At 41.8% G+C, this 18,985-nt stretch overlaps 1 protein-coding gene across 9 annotated transcripts in view; it reads right to left on the reverse strand.

Moving 5' to 3' along the window:
- Positions 1-7,353: 7,353 nt before the first annotated feature.
- Positions 7,354-18,985, reverse strand: part of TPX2 (TPX2 microtubule nucleation factor) — a 56,127-nt gene continuing 44,495 nt past the window's right edge. For 7 of the 9 annotated variants that reach the window (XM_011280841.4, XM_019826679.3, XM_019826677.3 and 4 more), the window contains 6 exons: positions 15,289-15,384; positions 13,850-14,026; positions 13,270-13,416; positions 10,628-10,739; positions 9,736-9,923; positions 7,354-8,175 (listed from right to left, as the gene is read on the reverse strand). In XM_011280841.4, coding sequence (XP_011279143.1) covers positions 8,065-8,175; positions 9,736-9,923; positions 10,628-10,739; positions 13,270-13,416; positions 13,850-14,026; positions 15,289-15,384 — 831 coding nt within the window. In that variant the 3' untranslated portion in view covers positions 7,354-8,064. Of the gene's footprint in view, positions 8,176-9,245; positions 9,257-9,735; positions 9,924-10,627; positions 10,740-12,023; positions 12,029-13,251; positions 13,417-13,849; positions 14,027-15,288; positions 15,385-18,985 lie in introns of those variants that run through there. The other 2 variants (XM_011280842.4, XM_045053773.1) reach the window with 2 other exon arrangements.

Consider the following 18,985-nt stretch of genomic DNA (forward strand, 5'->3'; position numbering starts at 1 on the left):
TCTTGCCTTCCAGATCCCCTCTTGTTTGGCCTCAGCACTGAGGGTCACGGGAGAGAATGGCTACTGGCTCCTTGGCCCATAGGGACCTTTGAGTTGGGAAACCTGTTGTCTATCAGGACCTACAGGTCTCTCTCCCGGCACTTGTCCTCCCGCCTGGGAGTGCCTCAGTCCCCCGGAGGGGCCCCACATCCAGAGTCTGACTCAGGACGTCTGCAGAACGGCTAGAGAATTCACACGTCTAGTCCTGATGAGGCTGGTCTGCCGGTCCACAGACCACACCCTGAGGACCACTATCCCGGGGACAAGTCCCCCAGCCCAAGTTGCTGAGCTTCCGGCCTAATTCCTACCCATTTTCATGAGGCCTCCGAGTAATAGAAGCGTTCTGTGTGTGTGTGAGGAAAACGCAGAAACGCTCAGACCCAGTTGTCAGTACAGCGAATGTTGCAAGGGAGGGAGCTGCACAAAAGGCAAAGCTGTTTAGTGAAGGGCAGTGGGTACCGGCAGCCCCTTCTGACGCTTGTGCCAGGTTTTCTATCGCTGCAGTAACAAATCACCACGAGAAAAAAGGCTAATGGGCAAATGAGAATCAGTGAGCCTACAGTGCAGACATCAACCTCCAGCCAGTGAGGGTGATTTCTACAGGCTCAACTCAAACCCCTCTCTCCTTTCTTGCCTGCACAAACTCCCATGGAGTCTCTCTCTGAGAGGTCTCCCTGCTCCCTTTGCTGGTTGTTAACCAGCAGCTGCTAGCCCTGTCCTGTCAGGTTGTTAGCTTTGGGTAAACAGCAGGGGCTTCTGGCAACCCCTGGTGACACATACCCACTGATAATTAATACTGAGCATATGACTCCTGCATGGTCACACTGAGTCACACTGGCCAACAGGGATGAATAAGTGCCCAATGTGACAGTCACCATCGCTGCTCAGAGTGCCTTTGGGTCACGTTAAAACTGGGAGCAAACTGTCATCTGAAAAGCTGGAGGAAAGTCCTTTCTAGAAACATCATTCTAACTTCTATGATGAGGAGATTGAGCCTAGAGAATTCAAATGACATGCTCAAGGTCAGAAAGCCAGAAGCCACTCTCCCAATTCCTAATCTAGGACTTTTTCCACTAAATAATTTTGTGTTCTTCCTGAAGCCTGTGACAATTATCCCAAAACAATCCAAATCCCCTTGACCACGAACGCTGTAAAAACTGAATTATGGGGGCGCCTGGGTGGCGCAGCCGGTGAAGCGTCCGACTTCAGCCAGGTCACGATCTCGCGGTCCGGGAGTTCGAGCCCCACGTCGGGCTCTGGGCTGATGGCTCAGAGCCTGGAGCCTGTTTCCGATTCTGTGTCTCCCTCTCTCTCTGCCCCTCCCCCGTTCATGCTCTGTCTCTCTCTGTCCCAAAAATAAATAAAAACGTTGAAAAAAAAATTAAAAAAAAACAAACAAAAAACAAAAAACTGAATTATGGTGGAAACAGAAGAGCAGCAAGGCAAGATCATTGGCTTCACTGTGATGTCCTTAAACTGCCTCAATAGAAACACCACTACTGGCTCTCCTCACATCTTGGAAAAGCCAAGGATGGGAGGGACTTCCTCGCAGTAGTCTGTAAGAATTCAGTGAACATTCTGTGCAGTCTTTAACCAGTTCCAAGGTCAAGAGAAACATCAGAAAATATGTGTGTGTGTCAGAGGACATTATTCAGGGATTAGTCCCCTGGAGTGATCTGGGCTAGATTTCCGCTTCCAGAACAACCCTTGGAAAGTCCTCAACAAGATAGCACACAGGTCTCCAACATACTTCATTGAAGTTCAAATGGCAATCCAGGGGCAGGAGAGCTCACTAGAGGTGCCCTTTTGCAGTGGTTGAGCAGGTGGCTAGAGAAAAATATGAATATGAAAGTAGGTCTGGTGTGGTTAAAACAGACAGCCTGTTAAAAATTCTGAAGATACTCAAGCTGAAAGAGCCTTACTGATCTTCCCAGTTCAATCTCCGCCTTTGACAGATGTGGAAACTGAAGTCCAGAAAAGGAGAGGGACTTATTACAAATCACCCAGCATGTCAACAACAGAAGTGACATTATATTCCCCGCTCTTACTCTTCCCAAAAGACACATCACAGCCCCAGGTAGAGTCACGAAAGACAAAGGGTATTCTCCTTTCAAATCTGATCTCACAGGCTTGGAGATACCAATTAACTTTGTAAGTCTGTCTGCAAATGTAGAGTTTTAAGACTTTAAAATAACATAATGAGAGTTGTCTCCAGAAAGGCTTTGCCAAAGGCCAGTAAACTTTTGCTCTGGGCATGAGTGCCAGTAACATTGACATCACCTCAGCCAAAAACAGCTTTCCATTTTGCAAACGTGTATGCCAGAATAAAGCCATTAGGTATGCTTTGGAGAGGGGTTTGTTATTTCCTTTTAATATTTTAATTACACAGCTTGAAAATGGTTTGAAACAGCCATTTCAAGTTCAGAGCCAGACATGATACGTTGGAAGCACAAACAAATCTGTCCTATAAATAGACTCTAGGAAAATCCTTTGCAAAACAAGCATTTTCAACGGGGAGAAGCAAACTGAAAACAATGTAACAACAAGTGACTGTTAAAATTGGCATTTACAAAGTATGCAGTAATACGGAAATATATTTGAGTTACTACTATGCTAAGTGAAAAACAGAATGAATATATATATGTATATATCCTTCAATGTAGAGAAACAGACTAAAGTTTTATCTAAGAAAAAAAAAAAGCATTATACAAAGAATTCTGCACCAGTGCTCAAGGTGGGTCATAGATTTTTTTTCTTTTCTCCTATTACCAGGTATTTTCTGAATGGTATATAATTAATAATAAACCCCACCTTAAAAACTGAAAAAATAATTATAAAACCCACTCAAGATTTTGGGATACAGCAAATTCAGTCACTTCGGAGTCACTTAGCAGGTTATCTCTAGGACACTGACTGGTGTGTGTATGTGTGCTCCGAGGGGGAGCATGTCGGTGTCAGGCTAGAGACTTTTCAGCTCTTCTTACCACGAAGCAAGCTGGAACAATGCTGCCCCAAACTGCTTTCATGTTACAAGTTATGACCACTGACTCTATTTCGCACCTTGACCCACTTGAAAACTAGATCTCCCACCCCTGCTCCTGAAAGAAAACCTGGTAATAGCTTTGGTGCCAAAACAGACCAAGCAACGGCACTTGGCCACAAATCTTAGCACGCTCACATCCTCGCCTGGGATGTTCTGGGATACCAGTCCCGTAACTGCATGGGTCTCAGCACAGCAGACAGGCCAGGTTTTTATTCCTTTCTGGCTAATAAAGTTTTAAGGGAAAGGGAGAGGGTAATGGATGCCTTCAGGTCAAGGTTAGGCTGGTGAAATATTCCTGATAAAACCCAGTGTTTTCTAAGGCTTTTTCCCTACCCCTCCAACTATGGTTTCTCTGGGTGAAAAGTCAGCATCTGCCAAAACCCTTGCAGGAAGCTGATACCCTCAGCACATAAGAGCCCTGCTTTGACCTGAGCCCCATGTCTTACTCTCTTACAAGAAAGAAAATGACAAATACCATGAAACATTTTCAATGCCAGTAACCTTCTCTACAGCACTAGAAAATAGAGTGGGTATGCAAGAAGACTAAGGAAACAGGGGAAAAGTATGTTTTGTCCCCAGGCTTCTTTTTGGTAGCAACCACACTGGCTTCAGCTGGATAACAAATTGTCCTGGAATTCTTGGCGTTGGTGCAAACATGTCAGCTCCCTGGTTACGCCTTCGTCACCACTCAAAGTACCACACGCTTTAACCTTCCTGCTCTTTCCATAGGCCTGGGTTTGTCCCGTATCCAGGAAACTTTATATGTTGTCTAAACTGAGCATCCCAGCAGGCTGCAAGGCAGATGGCAGCTCAGGACTCAGAATGTTGACTGATTCCTACCTGGATCCACACCACCGCGCTGTAACTCAGCCTCTGCCTGTGCAGAAATAGGAGCCCAGCCACGTGGCTAACAGCTTTTTTAACTGCTACTCTCAGCAATGAGGAACCTCCTCAGCAGACAAAACTCAGAAGGAAACTGAAAAGGCAGCAATGTCAAGATTTATCAAAGGGGATACACAGGTTTAACCAGATACTCAAGCCAAGAAGCCCCCCCAGGCTCAGCTAAGCCAGAAGGAAGTAAAAGACCAGGTGTTGCTGACCTCCCTTTGGGTCCTTGGGACCTCAGGTCACTAGCCTAGGATATCATGCAGAGGACCTAGACCCCACTACAGGTCAACCTCCATGTCATTAGATTCTCCTAAGAGGCTTCATACTCCAGTCTGAGAGGAAGCCAGGCAGACATGCCCACGTTAGCACCTGAACCACATCATTCAATCCAGAACACAAATGAAGAGAGCAAGGTACAGAGTGTAGAAAAGCAGGACGCTATTTGCATGAAAATAAAAGGAGAGAGGAGATAGAAATATGCATATGGTGATGCGATCTCTGCAAAGGAGCACACCTGGCAGCACCATCTCTGAGGGAACCGAGCAGCTGGGAGAAAAGCGGAGAACTTTACCTTTGTAGCTTTTGAATTTTGCACCATGTGAACGTATAATGTTTCAAAGGACAAATTAAAACTAAAAACAAATGCAGAATGCTATAATCTTCTTGTTACAAAAAAAGAAAGATGCTCTAGAAATCTGTGTGTGTACGTAAAAACATTCTAGAAGAATATGCAACTGTTGTCAATGAGGTACTCCTGGAAAATGAGAGTAGGGAAATAAGGAGGCTTGCATAGTTTATTTTATATGGTTTGCATTTTAATTGTTTCCAAAAGACATTCGACTTCGGCAATTTTTACTTAAAAAAGAAAAAGAAAGAAGCATGTTTAAGAACTGCAATCTCACCTCAAAAAGCAGTGTCTAAACTCCCCCTTTTTGTGTCGGGCGTTACTGAGTCCCATCTTATCTTGTGTTACGATGCCTTGTGCCTGGGTCTCATCTCCTTTAAACTCTGGGGCAGCTGCAACTGCAGCCAGTCTACCACTCAAGCTCCACTTTCCAGGGATAAAGAACCGGTAAGGAATAAAACGGCAGTCAAGACGGCAACACAACGATCACACAAGGACAAAGCGACCAACCAAGGTAAGAGTGAGCAGTAGTCTTACAAGTATGTTAATGAGCCCAGGACTATTAGCGATGGGAAACCATGACCAAGTCAAAATAACATTGAAAACAGAGTCCTTCCCAGAAATTGTGGGAATTCTAACAATCTGCCTGTGTGCATGAGCTAGGAGATTTGCAAAACTGCCAAGCGAAGTGTGACAGCCAGATTTCTCGGTAAAACTCAGTAAATTCCTATCAGGGGACATGTTCTTTGTTTAGGAAAATCTCAGAATGACCTCTGAATGTTGAAAGAGAAGCTCCCTCTAGAATATGGCCTGAAGGGATAAAGAACTAGACTTTCTCTGTAAGATAGAAGTGGAGATTTTGAGCTTTGGAGGAAATGGGAAGCTGCATTAGAAATGAAGGTCGTGTGAGGTGGTCCAGAGAGAACTCAACACTAGGCGGACCGTGCTGAGAAGTAGACAGCCACTGGGAAGCTGGGGAATTCTGGGAAGCAGGAGGCAATGGATGTCTGTGTCTCAATTTTAAGCTCTTTGCTCTAAAGTACTATAATCCCACTCTGTTACCTCTACAGACTGTCACACATTACTACCCCGAAATGGGCGTGTCTGGGTGGGATCATCCAGACTGGAGCGTCTGGGGTAGAAGGCTCCCCGAAGGTCCATAACTGTCACTAACCCTCTTTCCAGACCCTCAGCTTGAGGGCTGGATTTATTCTCGTACCTGAAAAAAAACAAAAAAAAAATGGGCAAAATACATTAAAAAACTGATACCAGATGGAAATATATGAATGATTGTGAACGGTCAAAAAACTACTGATACACGAGAGGGGGGAAAGCTACAGAGGACAGACAGACACAGAGGGGACCAAGAGATGAACAGAAGGAGAAATACCGTAACAAGAGGGGACCAGAAAAAATGAAAGCCCTCCAGGGATCCACTAGAGATATGAGGACCACAGTAGAACTGGATTTCTCACAGGACAAAGGATGGAGAACTTGGTCTCTGGAGCCCTCCTTAATGACCCTCTTTCTCTCATTCCACGTCCAATCTGTCAGCAGATTGCCAGTTACAACTTCCAAGATACACTCAGAACCCAACCGTTTCTCACCACCTCCACTGCTACCACCTAGCCCAACCTCCTGTTAGCTCTCACCGTCTTGTTTCCACCCTCACATGCCCCCCATCCGACCCCAGTCTACTTTCCACACAGCAGAGAAACATTTACCATGTGACGGAAGAGAAGACAGCAACTTGCTTATGGTCTGTCTGCCTTCCTAACAGGTAAGCTCCATGAAGGCAAGTTCTTCTATTTCTGTTCAATGCTGTATTCCCAGAGACTAAGCAGTCCCAAGGTATGTACAGTTAGCACCAAATAAATATTTACTAAATGAATTACAGAAGTCATTATGGACCTGCATACTCAACTTCTGGGAAATGAGTAGAGGAACTGTATTTTGCATCAGTTTGTGGGTCTTCAGGAGGCTTAGGGATCTGCAAATCACGTCTTGGCTTTGTCATCAATTCGTCCATCACTGAATCTACAATGACCTGTTCATAATGCTCACTGAATGAATAAACAAAAGGAATATAAAATAGGTTTACTGTCTTCCTGGTGCCTAGGACTGGCCTGGGGCAGAATACGGATGCTTTTATATTCCTTAGCACAGGAGTAGATAACTAGTAGAGTTCATAAATAGTATCAAGTCTAAAAGAAAATACACTACCTAACAAGGACCTAGTGAATTCTGTGCCAGCTACAAAAAATACAGAGATGACGAAGGTAATTTTTGTCTTTGAGGACTAAGAAAATTTTAGGTATCTGGGTCTCTACTAGTTTGTGAACAAGTACAAGAAACTGTTCTACTAGAGAAATATACAAGAAGCATTTGGGTGGAAGGAAGTGATCATCCTTACCTGAGGAGGTCAGGTGGTCAAGGAAGGATTTATGAAGATTTTACTTGAGTCTTATAAGGAAGTTTACCAGACAAGAAAAGGCACATTTAGGGAAGAAGGCACAGGACTGTCTGAAGGCATAATAACAAACATGAGTGCCTTCCAGAGTGGTTCCTGGGAGGCAGTTAACAAAATATGGAAGGACAGAAAAAAGTTACAAAGCCTTTTCCTCTAAGAACAGAGCCTGTGCTTTTCAAAGTTCCAAAGTTCCTGGACCTTCTTCCTCTCAAAGTACTCATTTCCCCAGTAAGGTGTGACCTCCAAAGGGGCTTGACAGAATTAAAAACATCCAGTGACAAAATCAGGGAAGGGAAGACAAACATATTTATTCTACTCCAGTTTATTGGAGGACTTCAAACGTGTCCTGCACAGCATTCCCTGTTATTATCAGCACTGATGAGGGAAGAACGTGCCTTAACAGCAGTCCTGTCCCAAAGCTTGCCGATGGCTGCCACGAGGTTCCCTGTCAGTCCATGCAGTCTTCTTCATGGTTGTGTTATTGAGGCTTCTACCCTCGTAGTGACGGGTTCTGTAACACTAGATTCATTTTGTGCAGAGAAGAGGAAAGAACCTGATATACTCATTGTTCCTCAGGTAAGCCATGACTTAAATCCTACCTTAATATTTAACTATCTTTATTTTCTGATTAAAATAGAAAAAAGGGGGAGGGGGGCAAAGAAGCAATAGAAATCATACTGTGCTGATACAGAGACTTTAAAGTCTAGTCAGAGTTAAGACTCCTATTAAAGGTCTACTGATGTTTCACAGGAAATAACTACATGGGGTCAGAGCGTGACATACATGAGTTGAGTCTCATTATTAGTTTCAATAATGTAGGAAAACAATTCTCAACAAAACTGGAGTCCACACTTGTCAGGTATGCTGTGTTTGGTATGGGCAGGTAAAAGTCTGGAGAAATGGATTCTCTTCATGCCCCGTGGCAAGGAAAGGAGGCTCCTGGTTTGACGAAAAGAGCAGCTTCTGTTCCCAGGTGGTGTCTGCAGCTCACAGCTGAAGTTAGCAGTGGAATCGAGTGGAGAACTTGGGAGAAACGGGCACAGTCAGAGGCTGGTCACTTGACTTTACTTCCACACCCTGGTACTTGCGTATTGGATTTGCCTTGTGCACCTGCAGAGTGAGCAAAGATAAAGTTACCAGTGTTAAGGATGTTACAGAACTATGCTTATAGTTGTTTTTATTTTTCCTTCTTGAGAAAATGCTTGTATAATCTTACAGATGCAAGTCAAAGAGGGGAAAAAAGAAGGCAGCACAGCATAATGGAAAAGCACATGTGCTTTGGAGCCCAAGCAACTTTTGTTCAGGTCCTGCTGGGTCTCTCAGCTTGCACTGAAGAACATCAAGTCTATCTCCAGCTTGGTTGTCTATTACTCAGGTGTTAACAGGGCTGCACACAATTGCAGCAGAGAAGAGACACCTGTTAAGAACCTGCCAGGGTACAATCTTAAGCTTACTCAGTCTTAATATTCACCAAAACCATGGACAAAAAACAAACAAACCAATAACCAGGAAGGGTTGCTGGGAGAAGGCCATCTCCCCTCCTGGATAGTCTAAAATCAATCCTGAATTAAGTCAGGTTAGTCGAGAGAACACTGACTGAACTGTGCTTTAGGATGCTGACATCAGCCTATACTGAGAATCGCTGTAACACCTCTAAGATAAGCACAAACACAAGAGGCAGTACCAAGTGTTGAGAAAAAAACCAAAGAACTGGAAAAAAGGCTGGTTTTGTGTGTATTTCTAGAGCAGGGACTATATGGTTTTTCATCCAATCAGCAAATGGCAGCTTAAATTTTGCCAAAGAGCTAGTCCCTTTAATAACTTGTCCCTAGAGACTTCCTGAAGCCAAAGTCCTCTCTGCCAACAGCTGTATCAGCAGCTGGCCTAGCATTTTTAGGCAAAACCTCAACAACTTATATATTTCTATATTCTTCCTTTTATTAATCATATGAAGTTCCATCTGAAACCCTTCTTCCTCATTAATGCAGTGAATGCCGCTTGCTGCCCCTCCTAGTGAAAAAGTCCTGTGAATTAAGCTTTCTTTCTGAATAACTTAATATTTAAATCATTATGTTAGTGTTAGCATGGAGGGTCACATGGACCAACATGTGCTATGACCCCAAGGAATTTGAGTCCAGTATTAAGAGGAAAATGAAAATACAGTTGCCACATTATTCCCGTCCTTCCCTACCTATGTATTCTTGTCTAATTATAAAACCACATTGATTTTCTTAAGTCTAAAGGAAATAATAAAAATGAATAAATAGACAGTCCTAGAAATGTATCACTGTGCATGTTACACTACATGATATCCTCCTTATGAAGACCCTTGGAGGAAATTCTGTCTGAATTCAGTATCAAGAATAAACGTATTTTTTTAACAACTAGCACATTATATCTCATGAACAGTGAGTTTTGTAACCAACAAGTTGGTTCCTAAAAAGAGCCAAAATTATGGCTCAAACTTCGATACATGGATCACAATGTGCACACCTTTAGCACTGTTCACATCACAACTTAGTCACCATTCTTTTGTGTGATTTCCTGCTTTCACTCTTCTTTTATGTGTCCTTGTAGGCCACCCTAGATTCTTCCTGGAACAAGGCAAGGTACAGATAACACAAAACAGAGACAACTGTGGGTTAGTGAGTGCTCGTGCTGCTCAATTACCAGTTCTTTCCGTAGCCTGGCCAGCTCCTCCCTCTGCTGCTCTTCCTCCTGGTGCCTGGCCTCCTCCAACTGCTGGACTTTCTGAGCTTCTACCTCAGCCATTCTCTTCTCCAGCTCCTGCCGCTCCTTGGCTCTCTTCTCGGTGGCCAGCTGAAAAGGTTCCTGAACTAGAGAACCAGAAAGGCCCTCTGAGTACAGAAACAGAGAGAATATTGGTGCACAAGCAGAACCTGCATAAACTTAGCCTGCAAGGACGCAGCAAGTGGTACTGACATGCAAGGCAACAGAAAGGCTAAGCTCAGGGGAAGCGCTGTTAGCAGGAAGGTGGAGTAAACCACATATAAAAAGTCCTAGAATCTGGAAAAAAGTCCTAACAGTTGGAAAACCTCTTGGAAACCACCTAGTAGGAGAAAAGCAAGACTTATACAGATGAAACAGCTTGCTCAAAACTATATAGTGATTCTGAGACAGATGTAGGAGGAGAATCCAATTTTCTGACACCCTACCCAGTGCAAAGGAATTAAATGTTTTATATCTAAGGCTTGCTTCATGGTGAACTCCAGAAAGAAATCCTGGACCTTCCTCCCTCACTTACGACTCTTTGGATGAGTAAAGCCTACTGTAAAACAGTAGAGCTGCTGTTGAAAATGCCAGCTGCCTCTTCCCAGGCTCTTGTTCTATGAATTTGACCCCAATACATTCTGCAAACTCAACACAGCTGATGTGTTCAACAAAGACAAAAAAAACTACTCTAAAAGGAGAACAACTAGATCCTCCACTAGGCAAAGGCTTCTGGTTGACACAGCTGATACTGACATAACTGAATCCCAACATCCTCCCTGGGAAGTCTGACAATTCTACCCCGATCCCCCAAGAGTACATATATTACTACCAGCAACGGATTTCTTCTCTTTCTTGGGAACAAAGGGCTCCTGGGAGATGACGGTGTTTGGACGAGCCTTGAAGCATGCTGCTTCTTTCTGCTGTTTCAGTTCTTCCTCCAGCTACAAGAAAGAGAGTCTATTAGATAAGCAACAACACAACTCTCCATGACTACCTCCTCAATGATTCAAGCATTAATGTTTCTAAACTGCTTTATCTAAATAAAGATAGCAGATGGCTTCATCTAAACCTGTTAAAACCCTCTTTATAGGGGTGCCTGGGTGGCTCAGTCAGTTGAGCGTCTCTTGATTTCGGCTCAGGTTATGATCTCACACTTCGTGAGATCAAGCCCTGTGTTGCGTTCTGCACTGGCAATGCGGAGCCCGCTTGGGATTCTCGCTCTCCCTCTCAAAATAAATAAATAAACTTTAAAAACAAAAAACAACCCTTTACAATGAGTTGATCAGACTAACAACCTCTGAATCCAATGAGAACTACAAAGTATCTTTAAGGTACTTTTAAGGCCTATCTGAACATCACAAAAATAAACATGTAGATATTATATACCCTTGGATGTGATCACCTATAAAGTATTCTTCCTTTCAACCCCCCAAAGAATCTAACTAGAATTTAATCAAGCCTCTAGATCTAACTAGTCATTTATAGGAAATACAGAAGAGGTGACTGCCCAGCTAGCTCAGTCGGTAGAGCATGAGACCCTTAATCTCAGAAGAGGGGCACTTGCGTGGCTCAGTCAGTTGAGTATCTGGCTCTTGATATCAGCTGAGGTCATGATCTCACAGTTCGTGGGATCGAGCCCTGAGTCAGGCTCTGTACTGACAGCATGGAGCCTACTTGGGATTCTCTCTCCCTTTCTGCCCCTACTCCCCCCCCCACAACATAAATAAACTAAACAACAACAACAACAAAAGAAACATAGAAGATACAGGAACGTATTAAAGACCATCATGGGAATGCAATGTCCAAAATCTGGATTGTGGAAAACTTATAAGACAAATCTAGTTTATTCCACAAGTAATATATAAGTAGAGAAGCCTATAGAGAAAAAGGGATTTAGAGATTCATCAAACAAATCCATTATGTAGACCTTATTTGGACCCTGATTTGAACAATTCAACTGTCTAAAACAATTATGAGAGATGTGGGGTTATAAGAACACTATTTGTCACTATTAAGGGATTACTGTTCATCTTTTTAAAAATATACTTATGTTTGTAAAGATACACACTGAAGTATATTTACTTGCTGTTTGTGAATGAAATGCGGTGATACCTAGAACTGGCTTCAAATTAATCTTTTGTTGGTAGAAATACCCAGTGTAGAGGTAAGTAGGTAGAAATATAGATGAAATAAGATTTTCCATGTTTTGATCATTATAGAACCACACGACAGGCTCATGGAAGATCATTATGCTATTCTCTCTACTTCTGTGTATGTCTGAAAAACTTAAAAAAAATTTTTTTTTTATTATAGTAAATGCCACACACAGACATTTTGTGTCGTGGTCCTTGAAAGAGAGATTCACTACTACTTCCAAAACAACAGTCCTAAGTTTTCCTAGGGAACAACACCGACAAGGGACGTATGTGCAGTCATATAAGCAATCACATCTCTTGAGCTTCAAGAGGGGTGACTTCCTAAAAAGATTAGCCCAGAGATCCTTTTGGACAGAGTCCAGGATAAATCATGATATAAAAACAGTGACAAACTTAGGGATTCAGGGGAATTGTTTTCCAATAGGGCAGCATTAGATCCCAATTATAACAGCCAACAATCAATTAATTGTTTTTAATCACTGCCATCTACAAAGAGCAAATAGCACACTATGTTGAGGAAACAGCATATCATATTAAGGATCTATTTTCACCATACCGATTCTTATCAAAGCACCAACAGAAAGGAGTGAACAAGTAGTGAACAAGTCTAATAGATGGAATAGAGAAGATCTTAAAGAAACTCCTGATGCAAAAAAAGCCTGATGGTTCTCACATTCTCCAGATGATCACTTGGAGCAGAGATCAGCAAACTTCAGCCTACAGGCTAAATCTAGTTTGTAACCGCTTTTTGTACAGCCCTTGAGCTAAGACTGGTTTTTACATTTTCAGAGGGTTGAGACAGACAGACAGACAGACACACAGACAGACAGACAGACACACACACACACACACACACACACACACCATATGCAACCTACAACATCTAAAATATTCACTATCCGAACTTGGGGCACTTGGGTGGCTCAGCTGGTTAAAAGTTCAACTTTGGCTCAGGGAATGATCTCACGGTTCATGGGTTCAAGCCCTGCACCAGGTTCTGTGCTGACAGCTCAGAGCCTAGAGCCTGCTTTGGATTCTGGTCTCCCTCTCTTTCTGCCCCTCTGTCTCTCGCACTCTATCTCTCTCTCACTCTCAAATATAAAGACACATTAAAAAAAAATAATACTAAAAATAAAAAAGTATTTACTATCTGGTCTTTTACAGTAAAAGGCTACTGACCTCTGATTTAGAGTGAGAGCTCCTGAAATAATTCAGGATGTTAGCTCCCAAATGAATTTCAATGTAGTGGGTCTATGTATTCTAACCAACCAACAACGAAGCAATGAACATTTTGGCTGCTCTTCCCATCTCCCACCTGGTGCTTCCAAGTCTGTGCCTTCAGAGCACCTCTTCTGTCAGTCTCCAAGCAGAAAGGCTCAATCTGAGTTGTGTTCTTCACCTTCTTCTCTGGCAGGTTAATAGTGTCAAAATGAGGCAAAGGAAGTGCTTTGAACTTGGGCACCTAATAGAAAGGAAAACATAAGATTTAAAATCCTAAGGTCTCTCTAGCTAGAAAGCAAGAACTGCTCCAGAATATTTGAATGAATCTGAAAAATAGGAAAGGACGGTTTTCAAAGCAGTATGGTATGAACAGCAGAAAGAGTAATGGGCTCAAAAGAGCCCATTAGGGCTCTAGGTTATTCTAGAATAACCTAGGAGAACCTAGGTTATTCTCCTAATATTCTCCCAATAACTGGTAGCACAATCATGGGCAAGTCACTTAATCTCCTTGTGGCAGAAGGGTTATTAAAAACTTGCCATATTTATACTTCATAAGGTTCTTAGAGAGATCAAAGGAAGTCAGTGATTTTATAGTTAAAAGTGCAACATAAAAGATTATCTTTGACAGATGAAAGGACAGTATTATGTTACTTGCAGAAAACGGAAACACCTACCTCCCCTTTCTGCAGTTCTTTTATTTTCTTCTCCTTCTGTAACTGACGTTCTTTGTCTCGAGAATCAAAAGAGAAAGGGCATATTTCCACAGTTCTTGCTTCTGGGATTTGGGGCTTAAAAGGTACCCCATAATGTGGCACAGGTTGAGCTCTTATCACCACCGGCTCCTCCTCTTCCTAAGGGAAAAACTAGTTTAGACACAAGCTCTCTCTCACCTCCTCAGAATACAGAGTCAGAAAACACTACATGAGAGAAGAGGCATTAATTAAGGCAAGTCACTCAACCCCCTAGGTTACCTTGCTTCTTTTTTTTCTTCATTTTTTTTTTTTTTTAACATTTATTTATTTTTGAGAGACAGAGAGAGGCAGAGCATGAGCGGGGTGGGGGGACGACACAGAATCCGAAGGAGGCTCCAGGCTCTGAGCTGTTTGTTAGCACAGAGCCCGACACAGGGCCCAAACTCACGAACCGCAAGACCATGACCTGAGCCGAAGTCGGACACTCAACCGACTGAGCCACCCAGTTGCCCCACCTCGCTTCCTTTCCTATCAAAGAGGGATAATACCTAAGTTACCTACCACTTCTCAGGGGTGAGACCGGTGTGGAAACATTTGATGAAGGACTAACACAATTACTACTCTTAAAGGATCTCACGTTTTTACAAAGGAAGGTTGTAAAAATGAAATGAGATCAAACAGCGTGAACAAAATGGAGAACAGAAGAGAGGTACTAACCAAGCATATACCTTGGCCTCTTCTTTGACCCAGCCTCCAGACTCCACTAAAACATGTGACTGGGAGTTAATGGTTGCCAAACCCAGAATAGGACCAAGTAAGTTGTTTGGGTTCAAGCTGGTAACATAAGATTACTGTGTATTTTAGTTTCAAATGAACCTATAAAAAGGCTTATGCTTGAGATCTGCTATAAAATTACCCTAACTCTGGATATTTATAGATAAAATGGGAGATGTAACAAGAAACTAGCCTGATCAATGACAGTTCACGTATTCCAATTTCATGAACCATCATCACCACACAGTAAGTAACCTTAACAACCCTTGGGCTGGTGGAGATTGGATAGGGCGGATGTAACTGCTTAGTGTGAATTTTAAAAGTCCCTCGCTGAATGGTGACAATAGCTCAGGCAAAATAAAATACAAGGCTTGGCAAATTTTGATTCAAGTTATGACAGGCTGATTTTCAATGCTACAGAAAAGGACAAGCCTCCAATAAGTTGCAACCAGTTACTACTGAAAGCCAGAAGATTCATACCCTTACCAACTACTTTGCTCTAGAGGGGGACCAAAAAAGATGATCTGCCACTGTTAAAGACAACTCCAGATAAGAGTGACTGCTTTTGAATTCTATTAAGTTTAAGAAAGAGGAATGCTTAGATGGATGGTGCAGAAGGAAGAAAAACCCTCCATCCCAGGAGTCACCTCATCTTCTTTGGTGGGCATTCGGATCCTGTTCTTCAATGCAAAGGCTGGTGACTTGGGGACAGTGATTGGAAGTACTTTCTTTTCAGGAACACCCTGCAAGGAGTAAGCAATTCAATTAGACATCCCAGAATAATATCTACTAGGCTGTGTGAGAAGATTAAATCCCTTTCTTAAAGGGGAATTCATAGACCAGGAATCAAACAAAGGCTAGTATGATGCTGCTGTCTACCCAAGTAAGACAAAAGCATACTGGAACACAGTGGCACTCCAAAGGTGGCCTAAAATAATATAAAAAACGTATTATATGTTATATAAAAAATATAATAACAATAAGAAAATTTTTTTAAATTCTTTTTTAAATTGAAGTAAAGCCACACAAAAGTATATCATACAGCCATGAAAAAGAAATAAATCTGTTCCTGACATATTACAGTGTTCATAATGTTGAGAAGAGAGGAGGGACAGGTTGCTGAAATAGAGAATATTATTTTTTTTTAATACAGTATTTTTTCTTTTAAAAAAATATATAAGTTAAGCATAAAAAACAAAATCTGGGAAGAACAACTGTTAACTCACACATCTCTTTGAGAGTGGATTAAGAGAGGCAATGAATTTTCTATATTGCATAATTCTTTTTTTTAAATCCTTATTTATTTTCAAGAGAGAGAGACAGAGCATGAGCAGGGGAGCAACAGAGAGAGAGGGAGACACAGAATCTGAAGCAGACTCCAGGTTCTGAGCTGTCAGCACAGAGCCCGACACAGGACTGGAACTCACGGATTGCAAGATCATGACCTGAGCTGAAGTTGGACGCTAAACTGACTATAAACCCCAATATTCCGTAATTCTAATATATTCAACTACTTTGAGGATTTTTCCCTTCAAGATTCCAAAACACTGCCAACATTTCAAGTCTTTGCACACTGAATTATATGTACCATACTTTGCACATCATTCAAAACTAACATGTTTTAGAAAGTTGTTTCATAAGCATTTTCTAATTCTCACAGAATTTATACTCTATCGCAAATCTGGCAATTAATCCTAACTACAAAATGGTATCTCTTGGTCTCTTTTTTTAATGTTTATTTATTATTTTTTGAGAGAAAGAGAGAGAGAGAAAGCGAGCGCATGAGTGGGGAAGGGGCAGAGAGAAATCGGGACAGAGGATTTCTCCACGCTGCAGAGAGCCAATGTGGGTCTCAAACTCATGAATCATAATATCATGACCCACGCTTCTCTCTTGGTCTTTTTTTAAATGAAGTGGCCTTTTAATGAAGACCAGATCAATTGAAAAAATAATCAAGGGGTGCCTGGGTAGCTCAACTGGTTAAGTGTCCGACTCTTGATTTTGGCTCAGGTTATATGATCTAACGGTTGTGGGACTGAGCTCCATGTCAGGCTCTGCACTGAGCATGATGCCTATTTGGGATTCTCTCTCTTTCTGCGCACACCCTCACCCCCTACCCGCTGCTCACATGTGCCCATGTGTGCGCACTCTCTCTCAAAATAAACTTTAACACAAAGCAAAACCATGCTCTTTAAAAAAAAAAAAAAAAAAAAAAAAAAAAAGATCAAAACTGCAGCATTATATACAATAGCCAAACCATGGAAGCAGCCCAAGTGTCCGCTGATAGTTAAATGGATAAAAAAGATGTGGCACACACACACAAATATTACTCAGCCATAAAAAAGAATGATATCTTGCCATTTCCAACAACATGTATGGAGCTAGAGAGTATAACGCTAAGTGAAATAAGTCAGTCAGAGAAAGACAGATACCATATGATTTCACTCACATGTAGAATTTAAAAAGAAAACAAACAAGCAAAGGAAAAAAGAGAGAGAGAGGGACAAACCAAGAAAAAGACTTAACTATAGAGAACACACTGATGGTTACCAGAGGGAAAGAAAGTGGGGGAATGGGGGTTAAAGAGTACACTTACAATGATGAAAAAATGAAATGATTAAAAAAAATCAAAACCCTAAACCATCCTCAATCAGTCCTTGTTACATTCACATGTGTATGTTGCCCACCCCCACCCCCCGCCCTCTACTCTGCTTCCTCTCCACCAGCCACACCACCTACTGCCTGTGCCACCCTACTAGCCTTGTAAGTCTTTCACCTTCTCATCTCACTCCTCTAATCCATCTTCTACATACAGTCACAATTATTTGTCTAAGACACATTGGATCAAATAACTTCCTGACTTAAATTTCTTTAATGGCTCCTATGCTACCTATAACAGTATAACAAGTTCCTTGCCATGAAGTACAAGGCGCTTCACAATATGGTGCTCTGACTCCCCAACCTTATCTCTCACCCCTCCCTACAGATTGCCCTCCAACCACTACAGGCAATTGCCAAAATGTTAATGCTGGTTCTCTCAACACCTTTGTGTTCTCTCTGAAATGCCCCAGCTGCTTGGAAACACCTAAGCTTTCTTTTCAAGCCTCCATGGAAGCACCTCCTCTTTTATAAAGGCTTTCAATTGATCTCTCCACTCCCAGAACCTATGAACTGACCTCTCTCTTTCCCTGTGTATGGTTCTATGACAATACATACGAAACTTCATAGCACTTGTGTGTTTAGATGTTCATCTGCTAGCCTTGGAGAGTGGGGACTATTATGCCATCAATCTCTAGTACCTAACAAAGATCATAGCAAGTATAAAGCAGTCAGTAAATGTTGAATAAATACAGTAAAAATGAAAACGGAATTTATACCTTGGACTCTACAAATCTTGGACTCAAAAAAATAAAATAAAATAAAATAAAATAAAATAAAATAAAATAAAATAAAATAAAATAAAATAAAATAAAATAAAATAAAATGAAACTCTTGGACTCTAATTTATAACTTGGGAAAGAGACTTCTTCTTAATCTCAACAATGCTGTAACTGCTCAAACCATGTTTGGAATGTCTTTCTTGGAATGGCCTTCACAGTCAGTTTTTAGGCAATGCGAGGTATACACCCAATCTTTTAAGCAAAACTTTCCACTCTATTATCTTGGACTATTTAGTTTTAGTTCCAAATTATTTAATACGCTCCTAAAAGCAAATTAATCTTTAAAATAAAAACACCTGCCATTGCTAAAGAGATCCAAAAGACTATGAGCCACAGCTTCAAGCTTTCCCAAAAAAGCTTTGCACAGTATCAATCACTGGAAAGAATGTATACCCTGCCAAGGTGACTATTGTAAAGAGAATGCTCATTCTGCTGTGGAAGTTCTGTTTTCTAAAGAAAGCCAGGATCACTAGCACAGTGAAATCTCATTTAGCAGAACTTGTAATCGTAGTGACAAAAGTCTGCGAAATGGGTTTTCAAATAATGCTTACTGTAAAACAACAGCAAAAGCCTATTGTTCTATACTGCCCTGGACAGGTGGCCACCAGCCTCTCTTACTTGAGCACACCCAGGGTATGTGGGAGCGGGAAGAATGTGAAGGAAGGAGCCAGAGGTTGGTTCTAGCCCAGTTCTGATTCCAACTGCATAACCCGGGGCACACGAGATAGCCTTCTAGGCCTTGGGTTGCTTTTTTTTTTCTTTTCATAACATAAAGTAATAGAAATAAATACCTGAGAATTCATTTAGTTCTAAAATAATCCCTCTTTTCCTTCCCCCCACCCTTTTCATCCACCCAGCAGACATGTGCATTTTATTTTCTTTTTAATTTTTTTTTAACATTTAT

Source organism: Felis catus, chromosome A3, assembly GCF_018350175.1.
Source record: "Felis catus isolate Fca126 chromosome A3, F.catus_Fca126_mat1.0, whole genome shotgun sequence".
In the NCBI taxonomy this organism is placed as follows: domain Eukaryota; kingdom Metazoa; phylum Chordata; class Mammalia; order Carnivora; family Felidae; genus Felis; species Felis catus.